Raw genomic sequence first — 23,947 nt, forward strand, 5'->3', positions numbered from 1 at the left:
TCTTACTTATCATGCATAATACCAGCATTCTCTGTCACAAGCTGATCAGATATACACAGATGAGAAAAGCCACTTGGCCTATCTGCACAGAGCCTGCTATCATCATCTCACCTACAGCGAGAAGAGAAATTTACACTGCGCAGGTTCCACTTGCCTGGTTGCTGTGGCTAATTGCATTGGAGACATAGGCAGCCCCCAGCTGCTTACTACTGCTGCTGGAACTTTACTATTAGTTGCATGTGGTGGGAATCGCACTGCCTACGGTTCCTGATTCCAAAGGGCTATGTTCCTCTTGAGCTGCACCCTCTTAAATGCAGCAACCTGGGGTGGAGGAGAAAAAAAGACGAAATGTAATCAGATAACATATATAATCCAAAGTACAGTATTCATTTCTTAACCTCATGTCCTATGTTCGTCCACCCACACCCAATGCCTTCTCTGCATCAAGGGCAGGCAGGCAGCTCACTCCCAGGCTTCTGCTATGTTCTATAACCAATCGCTAGGAAATTGCCAGCAGTAATCGGAGATGGAGAAGTATTTACGCTATCCCACCGTGTGCGGAATTTCATCTCACGCCAGAGTGAGGGTACTCACAGGGTGGCCCAGGGCCCATTTTCCACCTGCGAGCTTCAACAGACTTGCTGCTCCATGTGTCACTGGGTCTCCAATCACAGCTTGCTTGGCTATGGGATTCAGTAATGCCCCCTTCTTGGTGTCAGCCGTGGCTCAGTGGGTAGCACTCTCACCACTAAGTCAGAAAATTCTTGGTTCAAGTCCCACTCCAGGTCTTGAGCCTATAATCTAGGCTGACACTCCAGTCCAGTACCGAGGGAGTGATGCACTGTAGGAGATGTTGTCTTTCAGTTGAGATGTTAAACCAAGGCCCCATCTGCCTATTAGGATTGACGTTAAAGATCCCATGGCACTCTTCGTGAAAGGGCAAGGAAGTTCATGCTCGTGTCCTGGCCAGCATTCATCCCTCAACCAATGCCATCAAAATAAATAGGTTTATTGCACTCATGTATGTGGGATCTTGCTCTGTGGAAATTGGTTACTGCACGTCCCAACATTACAACAATAGTTAAACTTGGCTTGTCATGCTCACAGAGGGAACAGTGATGAAATATGAAATGAACTGGAGGAATGACGAAATAAAAATAAACTGTTGAACTGAACTACCAAAAAATGGACACATTTGTGTTACAGACAAACTGGAGTAGAGGTCAGGTGACCCCCTCCTGTGCTGTCAATAAACATGTTTGCCTGTTGAAGATGAAACCCATTATCCATGTCCGAATTAGCTTTGGGGAAAATACATTGAAATGGAAAACAGGCCAGGCCATGCGAACAACTCCAATCTGCAGGAATGGAGCTAACAAAGACTTTTACAGACCGACTGACACCGCAGCCAAGACTAAGATAATAGATGTGAAATAGCCCCACTTTAGCAGAATGGACCACATGCAAAGAACAAAGAACAAAGAACAGTACAGCACAGGAACAGGCCGTTTGGCCCTCCAAGCCTGCGCCGATCTTGATGCCTGCCTAAACTAACACCTTCTGCACTTCCGGGGTCCGTATCCCTCTATTCCCATCCTATTCATGTATTTGTCAAGATGCCTCTTAAACGTCGCTATCGTACCTGCTTCCACCACCTCAACCGGCAGCAAGTTCCAGGCACTCACCACCCTCTGTGTAAAGAACTTGCCTCACACATCCTCTCTAAACTTTGCCCTGCTCACCTTAAACCTATGTCCCCTAGTAACTGACTCTTCCACCCTACCATCATGTAAGAACAGTTCCCATATCCTGGAACATTGTTTGAATCACCCCAGGGGAGAAAGCCCTTAGTCACCTGACCAACACTCCAACCTGACAAGTTTATACCTTAAAAGATATCTCTCTAGAGAAAGAGAGGCAGAACAGCCAGAGAAGGCCTTTTCCAACCAGAATAGCTGTGAGACCATTCCAGCTAAGCAGGAGCCTGCTGACAAAGCCTTTTTACTACTGCAGCAGAGAAATTTGCAAGGTGACTTTAGAACTCCCCCTCCTGTGAAGGTGAACCAGGATTTCCACCATTCACTTCGGATTAAGGCTTAACCACAAGGAGCCGGCAACACTTCATCCTTTTCAAGACAACGAACATTCAGGCCTGCACTGCTGAAAAGTTTCCTCCCGAAAGGCTTCTAAAGGTTTTTTTAAACAACAAACTATTTTCCAACAATTGGACTCTAATTGCATGCTACGCTCTACTCTATCTTTTCTTGTGTGTGTGTATGTTTGTGAATGTGTAAGTGGGTGAGGTTGCGAACATTTTTTGGTTGTGTAAAAAATAAATATTTATCTTTCTTCTTCAACCTAAGAGAAAACCTGTCCTTTGTCTATTTATTTGACCTTTAAAACACTCAGGGACTAAAACACTATTTTTAAAACACTGCGGTCAGTTGAGAGGTGAAAAGTGGAAGTCACCCACACTACTTCCCACCTGTCCATAACAGGTTATAAAACCTTTGGGGTGCCCTGAGGACATAAAAGGCACTATATAAATGCAGGTCCCTCCTTTAATCTTATTGGGCATGTAATTTTACCAACAGACCCTTGTACAAGATTGACTGGTGACTTCTTGCAAGTGCATTGGGTGTATACGAACATACCGTCAGGCAAGCACCCCACCTGCCAAGACTGATGCACATATTATTTTACCACATGAATATTAAAACTTAAAATTGCAAACCCCTGACTGGAAGGACATTTGCATAGTACTAGCAATGTTGGAACAAAAGGGACCCAGTCGTTGCTTCCCCAATACACAGAAGAAGTGGTCAAACCAGTTTTAGTCACATGACTGGCTGGAGTTCTTTTGAATTTGAACTCCCAACGGAGGATTTGGACACACAGAATGCCGTGTGCCCCTGGAACTGAAGCAAGAATTACCTCCTCTCCTGTCTGGCTGCTTCCATCTCCTTCCCATTTAACTGAATCTTGTGAAAACACATGAAACGTGAAGAGAGAAAAGTCTCCTGCATGAACAAAGTTTAAGAGGAACGCTGGGCCCCGACAAGAACAAGACTACTTACAGAAGGACTAAACAGTGAGCTCGAACTGGTGTGCTCATTTCTTTGCCTTATAATTGGAAAACTGTGAACAAGGATTCACAAAAAGGGGAGCTCAAAAGACAATGTGTTAAAATTAAACCCTGTTACACTAAGACCAGGTAAAGACAGCAAAAGACCTCTAGACACATTTCTCACCTGGTCATAACAATACGAATATATGAATTAGGAGCAGGAGTAGGCCACTCGGCCCCTCGAGCCTGCTCCGCCATTCAATAAGATCATGGCTGATCTGATTGTAACCTCAACTTCACATTCCCACCTACCTCCAGTAACCTTTCACCCCCTTGCTTATCAAGAATCTATCTACCTCTGTCTTAAAAATATTCAAAGACTCTGCTTCTAATGCCTTTTGAGGAAGAGAGTTCCAAAGACTCACGACCCTCTGAGAGAAAACATTTCTCCTCATTTCTGTCTTAAATGGGCAACCCCTTATTTTTAAATGGTGATCCCTAGTTCTAGATTCTCCCACAAGGGGAAACATCCTTTCCACATCCACCCTGTCAAGACCCCTCAGGATCTTATGTGTTTCAATCAAGTCACCTCTTATTCTTCAAAATTCCAGCAGATACAAGCCTAGCCTGTCCAATCTTTCCTCATAAGACAACCCGCCCATTCCAGGTATTAGTCTAGTAAACCTTCTCTGAACTGCTTCCAACACATTTACATCCTTCCTTAAATAAGGAGACCAGTACTGTACACAGTACTCCAGATGTGGTCTCACCAATACCCTGTATAACTGTAGCATAACCTCCCTACTTTTGTATTCAATTCCCATCACAATAAACGATAACATTCTATTAGCTTTCCAAATTACGTGCTGTACCTGCATACTAACCTTTTGTGATTCATGCACTAGGACATCCAGATCCCTCTGCATCTCAGAGCTCTGCAATCTCTCACCATTTAGATAATATGCTTCTTTTTTATTCTTCCTGCCAAAGTGGACAATTTCCCACTTTCCCACATTATACTCCATTTGCCAGGTCTTTGCCCACTCACTTAACCTATCTATATCCCTTTGTAACCCCCTAATGTCCTCTTCACAAGTTACTTTCCTACCTATCTTTGTTTCAGCAAATTTAGCAACCATACCTTCGGTCCCTTCATCTAAGTCATTTATATAAATTGTAAAAAGTTGAAACCCCAGCACAGATCCCTGTGGCACACCACTCGTTACATTTTGCCAACCAGAAAATGACTCATTTATACCTACTCTTTGTTTCCTGTTAGCTAGCCAGTCTTCTATCTATGCCAATATGTTACCCCCTACACCATGAGCTTTTATTTTCTGCAATAACCTTTGATGTGACACCTTATCAAATGCCTTTTGGAAATCTATTGCTGTAGCATTTTGTGTGTAAATGGGAGCTTAGGAAATCTTTGCAGCTTAAGTGTTTCGTAAGCTGAGTTGAGGCCCACAAGATCCAAGAGGAATTTTGTCCTATAGAAATCAGTAGGAAATGTTATTTGACGGTTCAGCAAGATTACCCAGTGAGCAGCTGAGATACACAAACTTGGAGGGTCCCAGGTGAGTCTGTGCTGAGTCAGCAGGCCTTAGCTAAGGGAGCAGTAGGGACCCGAACAATTTCCTTCAGCTCCTTGAAGCCAGGGAGGGGGAAAATTGGTACAGGGCTCCCCCTCCTGATTGCTATCCTGCTGGAGGTAGGACACATGAGGATGTTGTGTGAGGGCAAGATCAAACTTTTCCCTAGCGAGAGTCAACACCTTCAGGAGTGGGAGAGAGGAGAGACTGGGCCGAGAAAAAAATTAGCTTAAAACAAAGAGATGTTAATGGGAAAAATAAATCCGGAACATCATTCAGCCTAAAGTGAAACTTGCCTTTGTCTGACTAACACTTGATTGGAGCTGCCTCTGCATCCTCTCCCCCTGACTCTCCTCCCCCATTGCCTCCCACAGTTAAACATCCTCCTTCTGCTAATAAAGGAAGCGGGACCTGACCCAGAGATGTTTCTGATGGAATTTCAAAGCTACAGACAAGAGGCTGAATCCAAATGAATTTAACCTTTCTGATAATCTGAAATCAAATCACAGTGGTTTTAGAAAATTAATCGAAATGCAGTTCGCACACAAATAGCTCAAAGCCTCTCTTTGTTGACAATTTTTCCAAATAATTGGTTGACAGGGGCTCTGCTTTTGCAGTGTGACACTGATACTTTTAGGTTACATCTTTATTCGTCCCATTTCCCATCCACTCCTGAAGACACTCGGTTCCAGTTCCATAAGCACCAGCAGCCATCCGATACCTTCCCCAACTAGCCCATCTTCAAGCGCGAGTGGACTGTTTGGCCATGGAGGGCATCACAGCCAACCCTGATGCTCTAATCGCCTGGCATCTAAACACATCATCCCCTTTCCATCGGAACTCGCTGAACAGCAATCAGGATTGGGACCCCTGGCTGAGATCAGAGAACTCGCAAGGCGCTTTTATATTTAGATTTGCCATCGAGTATTGGCCTCATTGCAATGTTTAAAATTCTTAAGGGGCTTGACAGGGTAGATGCTGAGAGGCTGCTTTCTATGGCTGGAGAATCTAGAACTAGGGGTCACAGTCTCAGAATAAAGGTTCGGCCATTTAGGACTGAGATAAGGAGAAATATCTTCTCTACGGTGATGAATCTTTGGAATTCTCTACCCCACTGTGCTATGGATGCTCAGCCGCTGCCTATATTCAAGACTGATTTGATAGATTTTTGGACTCCAGGGGAATCCTGGGATACGGGGATCGGGCAGAAAGTGGAGTTGAGTCTAAGATCAGATCAGCCACGATCGTATTGAATGGCGGAGCAGGCTCAAGGGGCTGAATGGCCTACTCCTGCTCCCATTTCTTATGTCCTCTGTAGACCTGCTGGATTCTGTTGTGCAACAGGGAGACCTAGTTGAAGGGGAGTGCAGATGGCTAGGACTAGCTCCCCACCACTCATTGTGACATGAGGCACGTGACCTGAAGCCTGATTTCTAGAGCTAGATTTTCATGGACCTACAGTACCATTAGTACCTTGCTGTTTGGGTCATTTGTATTCAAGGGTGCAGTCAGTATAGAGAGAATCATCCATCCACCATCAGCTGCACTCTAATTTAAAAGCTCATCACAGGCATTTACTTGAAGAGGGAGATCTGGTGTCCTGGCCAACATTCATCTCTCAGCCAACACCTCCAAAAGCAGGTTTAACTGATCATTTATGCCACTTATGTCTGTTTGTGGTAGCTTGCTGTGCTCTAATTGCCTGTTTTGGTTCCCGACATAAATATATTTCTATGTCAGCTGTGGCTCAGCGGGTACTTCTCTTACCCTTAAGGCATATGTCCTGCATTCAAGTCCCACTTTGGGGCTTAAGCCCAAAAATTGAGACTGACACGCCAGCACTGAGGGAGTGTTGCACTGTTGGTGGTGCTATCTTTTGGACAGATGTAAACTGAGGCCCCATCTGCTTGGGCAGATGTAAAAGACTCTATGGTACTATTTTGAAGAAGAGTAGGGGAGTTCTCCCCGGTACCCTGGCCAATATTTATCCCTCAACCAACATCAGTAAAACAGATTATCTGGTCATTATCACGTTGCTGTTTGTGGGAGTTTGTGATGCACATTATGGTTGCCATATTTCCTGCATTACAACAGTGACTACACTTCAAAAAGTACTTCATTGGCTGTAAAGCGCTTTGAGATATCCGGCGGTTGTGATAAATACAAGTCTTTCATTCTTGTATAAAAACAGTGGCTACACTTTTGTTAATACATGCTGAATCCTTGCATAACCCTGATCCAAGCATAAAATTTGTTGTGATTGATCATTCTTCTGTTATCTAAATATTGCTGATGGCACTGTGCTTTTATGGAATCTCCACGTCCAAACATAACATTCCCGTCCATTAGGCTCTCAGCACACCAGATATTATCAATCTATTGTTTCATTTCAACTCATGATAACTCATGGTTCAGTCTTAGCCTTTCTTGTAAAACATAACTTTTGTGTTCTAACTTGCTTGCTCCAGTTTTCTCCTCTCCTCCCCAGAGGCATTGACAGCTTGTTGAATAAGCACCAAGCACACTCCACTAACTTGCTCATGTGGCCACTCACAGAAACGTAGGAATTATACAGTTATATAAAACTCTGGTTAGACCCTGTCTGGAATACAGTGTTCAGTTCTGGGCACTGTACTTCAAGAAGAATGGAGGGGCAGATCTGAGGGGCTGAATGGCCTCCTCCTGGTCCTATGTTCCTATTTTCCTAATTGCTGGATGAGAAAAGGCCAAGGTCCAAGTAGTTCGCCTTCAGCCATCCTGTTAGGTGCATGATACAATGATGGAGTTGTTGACTAATCACAGCAATCAATCTCTGTCAATTAGTCTACAGCAAACCCAGACATGAGATAAGGATAACCCCCAGTGGTAGAGAACACAGGTCCAAAGTCACCTGTTCCTCCCAAGCATACTCCACGTGCCACATGCCATGGTCTCTTCATGTCTGAGAGTAGATAGTGAGTGATGGCGTGCAATTCGGCCAGGAGAGTAGGGGGCCTGAACCTGGCCTCACCTGACATCCCTAAACATGCATTTTTGAGTAGGGTCACTGGATTGTGATCAAGAGAGCGAACCCTGGATAATTACCCCCAGAAATGTTGTGGTCAACTGTAGCAGGCCCTCAGCTCACTTAGCACAGATCAGAGACCTTCCTTGTCCATATGGCTTCGTATCACAACAAGCAGTGCCGTTACCCACTGACCCATCAGGTGCCTGGGAGTTTGTTTATTTTTTTTCTGGATATAAAGTAACCCAATTTTGCAATAGTTTAACTGAGATCCTGTGACAGAAACCAGAAACAAGCGGCTGATCTGTTCAATAACCAGCCATGGACCCTGTTGGGTGTTCGATATCTCCAACCGAATCCAGCTTCAAAACGCCTTACTCCCATGTAGTCCCATCAGGGACAATTGCTTACCAGCCCCTTCTGCCCCCACAGGACAACACCATTGTTATACATGGAAGGAACCATCAGCCTCCTACATCTGTACAGGATGCAGTAACAACCACTGCTACATTCTGACAGCAAATAGTCATCACAGACCACTCACTTCCATTCCTCCAGATCTGAATCTTCCTCGTTTGTGTATGGCTCAGGAGTAGCTGATAATTCGAAGCAATAGCAGTCACCAGCCAAAGCTGAACGGTCTAATTTCTTCCTCCCCTCTCTTGAAGGCACTGGTTCATGTCTGGGGTTCTAAGCCACCTCCACTATCAAGCCCAAGCATAAACCTAGTAAGTAATTGTCAGCAAGATATGGGAGAGATCTCATGGGAGAGATCATAGCCAAGTCCAACTGTAGAACGGGGCGCAACTTTGGTCTGGAATCAGATTGAAGCTTATATCAATCAGAGTAGGCAGAGCATTTGAATAAGAGCACGTGTTTTTTCAGGAACCGCAAAAGGTTATTAAGGCCCCAAAGCCCATCCCTTTTTGACAGATCAACCCCACCCTTCTCATCATATCACCTCAATCCCTTCTTTCTCCAGATACATGTCTAATAGTCTTATCACATATATTTGATGTGGTTACCTAAAGTATTTTGGTAAAAGAAACTGAGTTATACGAAAGGCTTTAACAGTGAGTACTTCATGTCCTTTAGAACCTCAACTGTATGCCTCCAGCCTTGTATCGGGTCCTCAAATGACTCTGTGGGATACTAACTTAATGCGTTTGACTGAAATTCCTGCCTCCACTAAAGTAAGCTGTTCATTTTAAATGAGTTAACATCTCCGCTAAAATAATGGAGAGAGGAATTTCTCACAAATGAAAGAAAGAACATGCATTTATCCAATACTTTTCATGCCTACAGGACATCCTAAAGCACTTTACAGCCAATGGCGTATTTTTTGAAGTGTTGTAATACAGGAAACAAGGCAGCCAATTTGCACACAGTAAGATCCTACAGTAATGAAATAAATCCACAGGTGTTGGCTGAGGGGTAAATGTAAATCAGAAAGATCGCACTTTTGACAGTGCAGCACTCCCTCAGTACTGCATTGAGGTGTCAGCCTGGGTTACGCGTTCAAGTCTCTGGAGTGGGACTTGAACTCAACCTCCTGATTCAGAGTGCAGCACATTGAGCCAAGGCTAGCACCTGTGATGTATGTGTATGCTGATATCCCACAGTGTCATTCATTTCAGTGCTTTGAGGTCTCTGCAAACCCAAATCTACTTGATTTGGCCAGGTAGTCAGATTGGTGTGGCTCGTATTTCTGCACTCATCAAGGTGAGGAACATCAATCCTGGAAATGTTGAACACTTTTACCATGTGGCACCCACTGCCAGCATCAAATCTTCCCAGAGGCCTCTGATCACTCCACGGGGCAGGCTGGTTGGCACCATAGACATGTCACTTGTGAAAAGCAACCAACCAGGACTGAAAATGCAGGTGTCAGTGCAGGAAAACATTACAGGTGTCTCTTTGGGCATCAGGGAGAAAGATCAAACAAGTTGGACAGAAGCCACAATCGGGCAGATTCCACATCGTCTGTGAAAGGAGTGACTTGATAGATTAAATTACCATTCCTCATTGCAGAAGATGTCAGTTAGATTTATTGTTAACTGTGGAATTTAGAATTCCTAAATCTAGGATAACGTTCTGATGCATCATTTTATTTTATTCCCTTTTAACATTAGAATCCTAATGCTGGGGAATCATATACCTGGAGCCTTTAACTGTTATTAATGGTGGTCAACTGAAGACCAATAAATGTTTATTAGATCAAGAGAGAAATTGCATTTGAAATATTAGATTAAGGCTTCTACAAAAAGATTGCTTTTAGAGCAAGTGCCTATTGTCATGAAGTTTTTAAAAGAGCCTTGATGTAGTCATGTTCAAGTCCATTGCTGTAACTTGTGGGCCCCACAGATGCCTTTACCTGTTTATCTAAAATGGTAGCATGGGAATTAGTGTATTCGTACAACAATTCAGTTTTTAAACTAAACTGTAAGTCAATTAAAATAACCAGGTTAAATTGCAGACTACGTAATATAGTGTTAAGCACCTGTCCAGGCATATTATTAAGAAATATTGCCCAAAATTTGCAGATTTCTGAATATTATGGTTTTATGAATTTTAGAAATAGAATTTGAAACACAGAATCACAGAATTGTTACAGCACAGAAGGAGGCCATTCAGCCCATCGTGTCTGCACTGGCTCTCCGAAGGAGCAATTCACCTAGTGCCACTCCCCCACCTTCTCCCCATAACTCTGCACATTCTTCCTTTTCAGATAACAATCCAATTGCCTCTTGAATGCCGCAATTGAACCTGTCTCCATTACACTGTCAGACAGTGCATTCCAGATCCTAACCACTCATTGCGTGAAAAAGTTTTTCTTGATGTCTCCATTGCTTCTTTTGCCAATTAGCCTAAATCTGTGCCCTCTTGTTTTTGATCCTTCCACCAATGGGAACAGTTTTTCCCTATCTACTTTGTCCAGACCCCTCATGATTCTATCAAATGGGTGGCACAGTGGTGCAGTTGTTAGCACCGCAGCCTCACAGCTCCAGCGACCCGGGTTCAGTTCTGGGTACTGCCTGCGCGGAGTTTGCAAGTTTTCCCTGTGACCGCGTGGGTTTTCGCTGGGTGCTCTGGTTTCCTCCCACAGCCAAAAACTTGCAGGTTGATAGGTAAATTGGCCATTGTAAATTGCCCCTAGTGTAGGTAGGTCATAGGGAATATGGGATTACTGTAGGGTTAGTATAAATGGGTGGTTGTTGGTTGGCACAGACTCGGTGGGCCGAAGGGCCTGTTTCAGTGCTGTATAAATAAATCTCCTCGCAGCCTTCTCCAAGGAAAACAGTCCTACCTTCTCCAATCTATCTTCGTAAATGAAGTTCCTTATCCCTGGAACCATTCCCGTGAATCTTTTCTGCACTCTCTCCAATGCCTTCATATATTTCCTCAAGTGTGGTGCTCAGAAGTGTACGCAATACTCCAGGTGAGGCTGAACCAGTGTTCTATACAAGTTAAACATAACCTCCTTGCTTTTGTATTATATGCCCTTATTAATAAAACCTAAGATACTGTATGCTTTATTAACCACTCTCTCAACCTGTCCTGCCACCTTCAATGACTTATGCGCATATATACCCAGGTCCCTCTGCACCTGCACTCCCTTTAGAATTGTACCCTTATTTTTATATTGTCTCTCCGCGTTCTTCCTACCAAAATGAATCACTTCACACTTCTCTGCATTAAATTTCATCTGCCACTTGTCCACCCATTCCACCAACATGTCTATGTCCTTTTGAAGTTCTACACTATCCTCCTCACAATGCTTCCAAGTGTCGTATCATCTGCAAATTTTGAAATTGTGCCCTGTACGCCAAGGTCTAGGCCATTAATATATAATATGCGAAGCAGGCTCAAGGGGCCGAATAGCCTACTCCTGCTACTAGTTCGTATGCATGTTCTTAGTTCATATCAGGAACAGCAAAGAACCTCACACCGACCCCTGGGGAACTCTACTACAAACCTTCCTCCAGTCTGAAAAACATCCATTAACCACTGCTCTCTGTTTCCTATCACTCAGTCAATTTTATATCCATGTTGTTACTGTTCCGTTTATTCCATGAGCTATAACTTTGTTCACAGTTCTGTTACGTGGCACTGTATCAAATCCCTTTTAGAGGTCCATGTACATCAACAGCATTGCCCTCATCAACCCTCTCTGTTACCTCTTCAAAAAACTCCAGCAAGTTACTTAAACACAATTTGCCCTTAACAAATCCATGCTGGCTTTTCTTAACTAACCCACATTTGCCCAAGTGACTATTAATTTTGACCCAAATTATCATTTCAAGAAGTTTCCCACCACCAAAGTTAAACTGACTGGCCTGTAGTTGCTGGGCTTATCTTTACACCCTTTTTTGAGCAAGGGTGTAACATTTGCAATTTTCCAGTCCTCTGGCACCACCCCTGAGTCTAAGGAAGTCTGGAAAATTATGGCCAATGCCTCTGCAATTTCCACTCTCACTTCCCTCAGTATCCTTGGATGCATCTCATCTGATCCTGGTGTCTTATCAACTTTAAGACAGACAGCCCATCCTATACATCCTCCTCATCAATTTTAAACCCTTCAAGTGTCTGAATTACCTCCTCTTTCACCATGATCTGCACAGCATCTTCTTCCTTGCTAGAGAAAGATGCAAAGTATTCATTTACAACCTCAGCCATGTCCCCTGCCTCCATGTGTAAATGCCCCTTTTGGTCCCTAATTGGCCCCACTTCTCTTTTTACCATCCTATTACAATTTATATGCCTATTGAAGACTTTGGGATTCCCTTTTATGTTAGCTGCCAGTCTCTTTACATTGTCAGGCAACACCCCCCCCCCCCCCCACCCCCGCCACCCACCACCTACGAAGACTGAGGCACACATTATTTTGCCACATGAACATTAAAACTTAAAATTGCAAGCCCCTGACTGGAAGGACATTTACATAGTACTAGCAATGTTGGAACAATGAGGACCCAGTCGTTGCTTCCCCAATACACAGAAGAAGTGGTTGAACCAGTTTTAGTCACACGACTAGCTGGCTGGAGTTCTTTTGAATTTGAACTCCCAACAAAGGATTTTTTGAACAGACAAAGCTGTTGCTCATGGAGTAAAGATCTCTCCTGGAACTGAAGCAAGAAGACCTCTTTCCTGCCTGCTTCCATCTCCTTCCCACAGAACTGTATCTTGTGAAACTCAAAGAGAGAAAAGCTCCCTATGTGAACAAGGTTTTAAGAAGACTACTGGGCTCCGACAAAAACAAGACTACTTACAAAAAGGACTAAACCAAGAGCTCGAAGCACTGTAACAAGATATTGCCTCAAACTGTTCCACCTTGTCTTTTCTTCTCTTTTCTGTTCCTGTCTACATGTGTATATCGTGTGTGCATGCTAGCGTGGGTGCGTCGTATATCCATAGGCGTGAACCGTATTAGAGTTTAAGTTTTAAGTTTTAATAAAATTTCATCTTTCTTCTTTAAACCTGAGAAAGCCTGTGTGAATTGTTTTCTTTGTCTTATAAGTGGAAAACTGTGAACAAGGATTCACAAAAAGCGGAGCTCAAAACACAGTGTGTTTAAAATTAAACCCTGTTACAATAAAACCAGGTGGATAGTTACAGACCCCTAGACACATTTCTCACCCGGTCGTAACTCTCTTTGCTTCTCTTACTTGCTTTTTCATTTTCCCTCTGAACCTTCCATATTCAGCCTGGTTCTCAGTTGTATTATCCACCTGACATCTGTCATAAGCATACTTTTTCTTCTTCATCTTAATATGTATCTCTTTCGTCATCCAGGGAGCTCAGGATTTGTTTGCCCTACCTTTCCCCTTCAAAGGAATATACCTTGACTCTGCCCAAACTATCTCTTCTAGAGGGAGCCCATTGTTCAGTTACCATTTTGCCTGCCAACCTTTGATTCCAATTTATCTGGCACAGATCCATTCTTACCGCCATTGAAGTTGGCTTTCACCCAGTTAATTCTTCTTAATCTGGATTATTCCTTGTCCGTTTCCATAGCCAACCTAAGCCTTATGACACAATGATCACTGTCCCCTAAATGTTCACCTACTGACACTTAATCCACTTGATCACCTCATTCCCAAGAACTAGGTCTAGCAGTGCCTCCTTTCTCGTTGGACTGGGCACATACCCCTGTAGAAAATTTTCCTGAACACACTCTAGGAACTCTTGCCCCTCTCTGCCCTTTACACTACTACTATCCCAGCCTACGTTCGGATAATTAAAGTCCCCCATTAGAACTACTTGATAATTCTTGCACCTCTCTGTAATTCCCCAACAAATTGTTCCTCTACATTTTTCCCATTAGTTGGTGGCCTATCGACTACACCAAGCAATGTAATTACATCTTTTTTGTTCCTTAGCTCCAGCCAAATAGACCCTGTCCTTGATCCTTCTGGGACATCCTCTCTCTCCAGCACTGCAATGTTCTCCTTCATCAATACTGCCACCCCCTCCCCCTTTCCTTCCTTGCCTATCTTTCCTGAACACCTTATATCCAGGAATATGTAATACCCAGTCCTTCCCTTCTTCAAGCCAGGTTTCTATTGTAGCTACAACATCATACTTCCACACGGCAATCTGCGTCTGTAACTCACCAATCTTATTTACCATGTTAAAGTTATTTGCCTTTGTGTCCCAAAATTATATGTTTATTTCTTTTGTTCACTCTCCACCACACTTCAGGAAGGTACATTGGTCTTGGAGGGGGTGCAGTGCAGATTCACTGGAAGTATACTGGGGCTAAAAGGGTTAAGTTATGAGGCTAGGTTTCATAGACTCCATTTGTATCCCCTCGTGTACAGAAGATTTAGGGATGATCGAATTAAAGTGTTTAAGATGATTAAAGGAGTTGATAGAGTAGACAGTGATGAATGATTTCCTCTGGTGGGAGTGTCCAGAACAAGGAGGCATAACCTTAAAATTAGAGCCAGGCCATTCAGGGGTGATGTCAGGAAGCACTTCTTCACACAAAGGGGAGTGGAAATCTGGAACTCTCTCCCCCAGAAAGCTGTTGAGGCTGGGGGGTCAACTGAAAATTTCAAAACTGAGATTGATAGGTTTGTGTTAGCTTAAGGGATGTGGAACCAAGGCGAGTGGATGCAGTTGAGATACCGATCAGTCATGATCTAATTGAATGGCAGAACAGGTTCAAGGGGCTGAATGGCCTCCACCTGTTCCTATGTTCCAATTTACTGCCCTTCTTTCCTTTCCCCAAAGTGTTGCCTCCTTTGATGAGGTACAATTCAACGCTGCCACGTTTATGCTCGGGAAAGGGGCAAGAGAATTGAAAATAGCCCCCAAAGTCTTTCTCTTCAGGTGGCATTGAGATAACACAGATAGTATTGTTTACGTGCATGATTGTTGCACATTGCAACATATGATCCTGGAAGCTATGGTGGAGATATTGATGATTGAGTGCTTGAAGTATTCATGTATCATTCCAACAACTTGCATTTATATAGCGTCTACAATGCAGTAAAGTGTCCCTAGGCATTTCACCGGAGCGATTATCAAAAAAAATTTGACACCGAGACATATGAGGAGATATTAGGGCAGGTGACCAAAAGCTTGGTCAAAGAGGTAGGTTTTAAGGAGCGTCTTAATGGAGGAGAGTTTTAGGGAGGGAATTCCAGAGCTTAGGGCCTAGACAGTTGAAGACACAGCCACCAATGGTGGAGTGATTAAAATCGGGAATTCGCAAGATCGAATTGGATGAGCGCAGAGATCTCGGAGGGTTGTGGGGTCTGGAAGAGATTACAGAGTTAGGGAGGGGTGAAGCCATGGAGGGATTTGAAAACGAGGATGAAAATTTTAAAATTGAGCTGTTGGTGAATCAGGAGTTGGTGTAGTTCAGGGATAAAGGGGTGTTAATGTGGTTATTTTAATTATTGGGGTCCCACTAGGAGAATACACAGAAGAATGACAAACAAGCACTTTTAAAGCTTTGTACACTGATATTACCAAGCCCTTTCTAAGTTATGCTTTTCACAAACTATTGTCTTGGTCAATTTGATTGCAATTGACACCACATCTGATATTGCCCATCTTCCCATCCCTCCCTCCCCTCACCACCACAAAAGGAGGAGAAATATGACTCATTTGGAGAATCTGATGATTTCTGACACACACTCACATGCACCAGTCAATATTTTAGGATCAGGTTTCTGACACAGGTCTTTCAGTTCCCCTTCCTCTGAACTCTTCCTGCTGTGTCCATGTACAGTGCTCATGCGGAGCAACTAAATAGAACTTCATGTGCTGCAGTTTCACTCCTCTCTCGGATTTTTGCCCGGCCTCATGGCGCGTTAGAGATTGGCTTATTTTTGGCCAACCCTTATCTTGCCACAAAACGCTGTGGTTTGTGGGAAGCTGAAAACCTCCGCTTAAAGCCGCCAAGTATGTTCCTTTAACAAACGTAAAGAGATTAGTTCCCTCAAAGCTTTCTCTTTCAAGCGAAAGTCAGCAGAGTTTTGAGGTGCAATGGCCTTGCCTCAGCTGGGGTCTGGCTGAGTGCAGTCTCAGTGTCCCCTTTACCTGCCATGCCACAAGCTTGCTGTCACCACCAACACCATCTTCCCAGCCTCTGCTCCTGGATCTGTCAATGTGTGCGAGAGTGCAGCCTCAGCGACTGTGAATGGCCTTTGACCTCCTCAAGCTGTTCTCCTGCCTGAGAACTGCTAAATAATCCCTGCACTTCCTCTTAATAAATTCTGAAGCACAGGATGCAGTGATGACAATGCCTGCTCTAAAGCTGGCAAGTTATCTGTTGCTTTTTTCACTATGTGTGTATGTGTTTTGTTAAGGGACACTTTTGTCTCTCGCTCATACTTCCAGTTAGTGTAGGCGTAAATTGAAAGCAGAAATTCAAACATTCAATCCAAGCCGATACATCTGGGTTTTACACACTTAGGGGAGGCTTTGATTTCATGCAAAATAGAAAAACAAAATTAAAAAGAAAATCTCAAGTGAAGTCTTTGGGAGGCACCTTCTAAGGAACAGAAGAACAGAACAGGAGGAGGCCATTCAGCCCTTCGGGCCTGCTCCGCCATTCAATTAGATCATGTCAGATCTGTATCTTAACTCTATTTACCCACCTTTGCTCCATATCCCTCAATACTCTTGCTCAACAAAAGTCTAATCTCAGCCTCGAAAGCTCCAATTAACCCCCAGCATCTACAGCCTTTTGGGGGAGAGAGTTTGAGATTTCCACGACCCTTTTGTGTGAAGAAGTGCTTCCTGATTCACTCCTGAATGGCTTGGTTCAAATTTTAAGGTCCTGGACTCCCCCCACCCCCACAAGAGGAAATAGTTTCTTTATATCTAACCTATCGAATTCTTTCAGCTTCTCAAACACCTCGATCCAATCACCCCTAAGTTTCCTAAAGGGAATATAAGTCTATGCAATTTTTCCTCATAAATTAACCCTATTGGTTCTGGTGAATCTGTGCTGCACCCTTTCCAAGCCCAATACATCCTTGCTGTCGTGCAGATTTGCAGTTACCAATAAGTCACACTGCCCAGAAGGTTGCAGGGTCAATCCCTGGTTTGTGCTGAGATAGCCGGATCTCAGTTGAGGCAATGATTCAGGAGCTACAAATGAGCTCAGTGCCCCTGTGCTGGAGAGGGCAAAAATCATCCAGGGCTCCCCCTCCCATGATGTTATTCAATGATTCCTGCTGAACAGTAGGTGTGTAGGTGGCAGGTGGGGCCTGGTTAGTCTTGGCTTTGATACAGGCCCTTCTCTTAATGGCCAAGCCTCCCGCTGGCGAAGAATTCCTCGGATTACATGGGCGAGGCACAGGAGGGTATCTGGGGGCCCAAGAAACCATATTGAGCTGGAATCGATGCCTTCAGGACAGGAGGGGAGATAATGGAGGCGGGGGGGGGGGGGGGGGGGGGTTCATGATATTATTCCTTTCTCTTTGGCCCTTTGGAGCCTTAACTGAGTCAATACAGATAAATTAGTGATGCTTAAAGTCAAAAGAAAATTACTTGCATTTATATAGTGCATTACATCCCAAAATGCTTTACAGTCAATGATGTGCTTTCGAAGTGTAGTCGCTGTTCTAATGGAGTAAACGCAGCAGCCAATTTTCACACAGCAAGATCCCACAAACAGGAATGTGATAATGGCCAGATAATCTTTTTTAGTGATGTTGGTTGAGGGTTAAATATTGGCCAGGACACCAGGGAGAACTCCCCTGCTCTTCTTCGAAATAGAAGCCGTAGGGTCTGTTACATCCACCTGAGAGGGAAGACAGGGCCTCGGTTTAATGTCTCATCGGAGAGGTGGTAACCCCCCGCCCCCAACAGTGCAGTACTCTCTCAGTACTGCACTGGAGTGTCAGCAGAGATTTGGTGCTCGAATACCAGCATTGAATGTTAGCGGCAACTTTTTAAAGTGCTTTTTAACATGCACTTTTACACAGCGTCTGGACCTCCTTTTAAAAATGACAAGCCACAGCTTCACAATCCATCAATGTACCTTACTATTTATCAGCTGGGGACACTCGGACTGACCACGGTCTTTGTGAATTCTGGTTGGCGGTAACCAGCTTACACGGTGCAATTGTTTATTTCCTTTCTTTTTTGAGAAAGTGAAGCTGAAAAGAGCTCATTTTCATTTGTGATTTCTTTAGAGTTTAAGCAAAGGTCAGCTCTATGAATCACAGAAACTGATCGTACAGAAGGAAGCCATTTGGCCCATCATGCCTGTGCTGGCTCTTAGAAAGAGCAGTCCTGCTTAGTCAGTCAGGGATGTGGATCCCTGCTTTGTGTCCGTCACCCTGTAAGTTCCCCATCCTCAAATACCTGTCCAACCCCCTTTTACAATTATTTATGGAATCGGCTTCCACCACCTTTTCAGGTGGAGCATTCCAGATCCCAATAACTCTCTTGAGTGAAAACATTCCTCCTCACCTCCCCTCTAGATCCTTTGTGCTCAATGATTTCAGCTGGTGTGGCAGTAGCGCGATTCCAAGAGGGGGTCACCGTCCCTGGGCTAGGAAGGAGAAAACATCAGCCTGGCCTGCATCATTATTGAGTGACCCTGGCTGGAAAGTCTGCATGTGAAGACGCCAAACAAGGTGGGATCAGGGCTGGTTGTGATGTCCTCCCCACATGGTCAAATAGCCTGCAGATTCTCACTGTGAAATGGTCCATCTTGAGGATGGTCAATCAGACAAGGTCCCAGGAGGTTCCCAAGGCCCATAGATCTCTACCCCAGCAACAGTAACCATTCTCAGAACAGGAGGTGGATAATGGAAAAATAACTTGGGCTAGGTAAGTTTGTTCGCACTTTACATAGAACTACACAGAGTTGACAATACAGAAATGGTCCAGTTGGCCCAACAAGTCTATATCGGTGTTTATGCTCCACATGATCCTTCTCCTATTCGACTTCATCTCATCCAATCAACATAACTTTCTGTTCCTTTCTCCTTCATGTGTTTATCTAACTTCCCCTTAAATGCATCCATACTATTCGCTTCAAATACTTCATTCAGTAGCGAGTTCCACATTCGAACCACCCTCTCTAATATATGGGCCTCTGCTGGTGAAGTGGATACCAATGGGATGAAAGTCTTCTCAGTTTGTTCTGCTGTGAAGGCCATAGGTGAAATAGGTTTGGACAGTCTCAAGCCAGCACCTGGTGAGGACTTGTCTGCGACGCTACACTGAGTTTAATTGAGGCACTGAGCCTGGCAAACTCATTCAGAAAGGCCACAGTACGGCTGGCATTGGAAATGAAAAATGCCACAATGGCACTGTCCGAAGGTTCTTAAAATCTAATCTTAAAATTAGCGCCAGGCCATTTAGGAGGGAAATCAGGAAGCACTTCACACAAAGGGTAGTGGAAAGCTGGAATTCTCTCCTCGAAAAGACAATGGATGCTGGGGATCAGTTGAAAATTGCAAGAGTGAGATTGCTATATTACCATCTCATTACCAGCAGACTATTACCATCTTCTTTTGCCTTGCACCATCATCCCTTTTGTCGTTTCATCTCTCCTGCTCTCCACCCATTCCCTTCTATCCTCCCCCCGCACCCTTCCCTGCCTCTGTACTTGCTTAAAACCCATTACATCTCTGTTAGTTTAGAATAAAGAGTTACTTTATAATCAAGAAGATCCCACTCAGTCACAGCTATGTTTAAGACAGTCTGGGAAGGAGGACAGGGGACGAATGAGAAGCATCTGATTCATTGCAATCCAACAAAATAGGAAGGAATTAACTTCTGTTAGAATTCTATATGATTGAAATGGAGACGCCTTTGTACCGATTGGAATTGGAAACAAGGAGAGTCCATAAGAACATAACAAATAGGAGCAGGCCATTTGGCCCCTCAAGCCTCCCCTGCCATTCAATAAGATCAGGGCTGATCTGCCCCAGTCCTCAACTCCACTTTCATGCCAGCTCCTCATAGCCCTCAACTCCCCAATATTTCAAAAATCTATCTACCTCCTCTTTAAATACTTTCAGTGATCTAGCCTCCACAACTCTCTGAGGTAGAGAATTCCAGCCATTCACTACCCTCTGAGAGAAGAAATTCCTTCACAGCTCAGTTTTAAATGAGTGTTCCCTTATTCTGTAACTATGTCCCCTAGTTCAAGATTTCCCCCACCAGTGGAAACATCTTCTCAACATCTACTCTGTCAAGCGCCCTCAGAATCTTGTACGTTTCAATAAGATCACCCCTCATTCTTCGAAACTCTAATGAATAAAGGCCTAACCTGTTTAGCCGTTCTTAATAAGTCAACCCCTTCATCCCAGGAATCAGCTAAGTGAATCTCTTTTGAACTGCCTCCAATGCCAGTATATCCTTTCTTAAATACGGGGACCAAAACTGTACACAGTATTCCAGGTGTGGCCTCACCGACAAACTGTCCAGTTGTAACAAGACTTCCCTATTTTTAAACTCCAACCCCCTAGCAATAAAGGCCAAAATTCTATTTGCCTTCTTAATTACTTGCTGCACCTGCATGCTAACGTTTTGTGTTTCATGCACAAGAACACCCAGATCCCTCTGTGCTGCACTTTTTTGGAGTCTCTCTCCATTTAAATAATAGTCTGCCTTTTGATTCTTCCTACCAAAGTGCATGACCTCACACTTTCCTACATTAAACTCCATCTGCCACGTTTTTGCCCACTCACACATCCTATCTATATCCCTTTGCAGATTCCTTATGTCCTCATCACAACATGCCCTCCCACCTGTTTTTGTATCATCAGCAAATTTGGATATATTACACTCTAATCCCTCCTCCAAGTCATTAATATAGATAGTAAATAATTGAGGCCCCAGGACTGATCCTTGTGGCACTCCACTAGTTACGTCTTTCCAACCTGAAAAAGACTCATTAATCGCCACTCTCTGTCTTCTGTGAGTTAACCAATCCTCAATCCATGCTAATACAATACCCCCAATACTGGGAGCTCCTATCTCGTGCAATAATCTTTCATGTGGCACCTTATCAAATGCCTTCTGGAAATCTAAATACACTACATCTACCAGTTCCCCTTTATCAACCCTGCTTGTTATATCCTCAAAGAACTCGAGCAAATTTGTCACACATGATTTCCCTTTCACAAAACCATGTTGACTTTGTTTGATTGCATTAAGCTTTTCTAAATGTCCTGCTATTTCTTCCTTAATAATGGACTCTAGCATTTTCCCAACGACTGATGTTACGACTGGTCTATAGTTTCCTGCTTTTTGTCTCCCTCCCTTCTTGAACAGGGGCGTTAATAATTAATAGAATTAACACACTTCCTGGGAATTGTATACAATGGAATTCATTGAGAGTGATTTTATCTCTTGGAATTCTAGAGAATGGGAATTAATTGATGGGAATAAATAAGTGATTCAGTCCTTTGGAACTGTGTACCATGGGAAGCAATGAGGCTAATCTGGTCCCTTGGCTTTGTAGATCACGGGTGTGATTCTGCCTCCTGGAACTATATACAATAGAAGTTAATGGAAGTGATTTGGTCCATTGGAGTTGTATATAATGAGAGACAATGGAAATGATTCAGTCTCAAGGAAATGTATACAATGGCAGTCAATTGATCCCTTAGGATTTATAGAATGGGAGTCAATGGGACTGATTTAGTTCGTAGGAATTCCAGAGAGTAAGGGTGATTGAGAAATCATATAAAGTGGGAGCGAAGGGGAAATGTGCTGGTCCATTGGAATGCTCTACAATGACCACAGATATGAAATGATTCGGCCCACTGGGATTTATGACTTGACCAGAATTACGGTTGGAGCAGTGATTTGGCTTCTTGGATACTTCAGGATACAAAGAAATAATGAGGAACACATGGATCGTGCTGCTGTTTATAACAGTCTGAAGCAATCAGAAAACTGGAATCTTTCATTACTTTTAAACTGAGTATAAAACACAAATATCAGTGAGCCGATAACGTAATGGTCCCATAAGTCACATAGAATGCTTAACCCTTTAAGGACATTCCTTTTCCTAACATTATATGAAGGTGACATGCCTTATGTTTATCAAGGGCGCACATCATCTTCTGTGTCATTTTGTTGCCGAGCATGTTGAAAGCAAGGTTACAGTTCAGGCTGCTCTTCTGTACCTTGAACACGTGACCATTCCTCATGTGTGGGCATACATAATGAGTGCTCATGGGTTATTTTAACATGGGAGTATCAGAGATGCCCTCCATGCCCGATGGCCACACCTACCTATGTAACAACCGTCAACGCCCTTCAAAGCCATCCATTGGGTGAAGACTTTGAGGTGTCTCACAGTGGTGAAGCCCTGGAAATGCAGGCTCACCAATGAAGACACTCATGGTAAGTTGGAGAGAATGCCATTTATAATTACAGAGCTGTTAGACCATGTAGAGCACAACACATTATATAACAAGGCCAGTTTTGCTGGCCCTTTCCAAATAGGTGCAAATGATTGCCTTGGGGAAAGATGTCTTTGCTTGTGAAGGTTGCTGTGTTTAGTTTGGCTTATCCCTTTAGCTCGAGTCGCTTTAAACAGGCTCCAGAAGCTGGCCGAGCGCGTCTACCCTGAGGCACAATGTGGCTTTTGTGCAGAGAGATCCACCATTGACATGCTGTTCTCCCTTCGCCAGCTACAGGAGAAATGCCGCGAACAACAGATGCCCCTCTACGTTGCTTTCATAGATCTCACCAAAGCCTTTGACCTCGTCAGCAGACGTGGTCTCTTCAGACTACTAGAAAAGATCGGATGTCCACCAAAGCTACTAAGTATCATCACCTCATTCCATGACAATATGAAAGGCACAATTCAACATGGTGGCTCCTCATCAGACCCCTTTCCTATCCTGAGTGGCGTGAAACAGGGCTGTGTTCTCGCACCCACACTTTTTGGGATTTTCTTCTCCCTGCTGCTCTCACATGCGTTCAAGTCTTCAGAAGAAGGAATTTTCCTCCACACAAGATCAGGGGGCAGGTTGTTCAACCTTGCCCATCTAAGAGCGAAGACCAAAGTACGGAAAGTCCTCATCAGGGAACTCCTCTTTGCTGACGATGCTGCTTTAACATCTCACACTGAAGAGTGTCTGCAAAGTCTCATCGACAGGTTTGCGGCTGCCTGCAACGAATTTGGTCTAACCATCAGCCTCAAGAAAACGAACATCATGGGACAGGACGTCAGAAATGCTCCATCCATCAATATCGGCGACCACACTCTGGAAGTGGTTCAAGAGTTCACCTACCTAGGCTCAACTATCACCAGTAACCTGTCTCTCAATGCAGAAATCAACAAGCGCATGGAAAAGGCTTCCACTGCTATGTCCAGACTGGCCAAGAGAGTGTGGGAAAATGGCGCACTGACACGGAACACTAAAGTCCACGTGTATCAAGCCTGTGTCCTCAGTCCCTTGCTCTATGGCAGCGAGGCCTGGACAACGTATGTCAGCCAAGAGCGACGTCTCAATTCATTCCATCTTCGCTGCCTCCGGAGAATCCTTGGCATCAGGTGGCAGGACTGTATCTCCAACACAGAAGTCCTCGAGGCGGCCAACATCCCCAGCTTGCACACACTACTGAGTCAGCGGCGCTTGAGATGGCTTGGCCATGTGAGCCGCATGGAAGATGGCAAGATCCCCAAAGACACATTGTACAGCGAACTCGCCACTGGTATCAGACCCACCGACCGTCCATATCTCCGCTTTAAAGACGTCTGCAAACATGACATGAAGTCCTGTGACATTGATTACAAGTCGTGGGAGTCAGTTGCCAGCGATCGCCAGAGCTGGCGGGGCT

At 44.1% G+C, this 23,947-nt stretch overlaps 1 protein-coding gene across 3 annotated transcripts in view; it reads right to left on the bottom strand.

The window, feature by feature from the left end:
- Positions 1–23,947, bottom strand: part of LOC137358575 (activin receptor type-1-like) — a 123,434-nt gene that overhangs the window by 75,158 nt on the left and 24,329 nt on the right. For 2 of the 3 annotated variants that reach the window (XM_068024566.1, XM_068024563.1), the window contains exon 2: positions 155–321. In XM_068024566.1, coding sequence (XP_067880667.1) covers positions 155–186 — 32 coding nt within the window. In that variant the 5' untranslated portion in view covers positions 187–321. Of the gene's footprint in view, positions 1–154; positions 322–16,216; positions 16,286–23,947 lie in introns of those variants that run through there. The other variant, XM_068024564.1, reaches the window with a different exon arrangement.

Source organism: Heterodontus francisci, chromosome X (genome assembly GCF_036365525.1).
Source record: "Heterodontus francisci isolate sHetFra1 chromosome X, sHetFra1.hap1, whole genome shotgun sequence".
Classification (NCBI taxonomy): Eukaryota; Metazoa; Chordata; class Chondrichthyes; order Heterodontiformes; family Heterodontidae; genus Heterodontus; species Heterodontus francisci.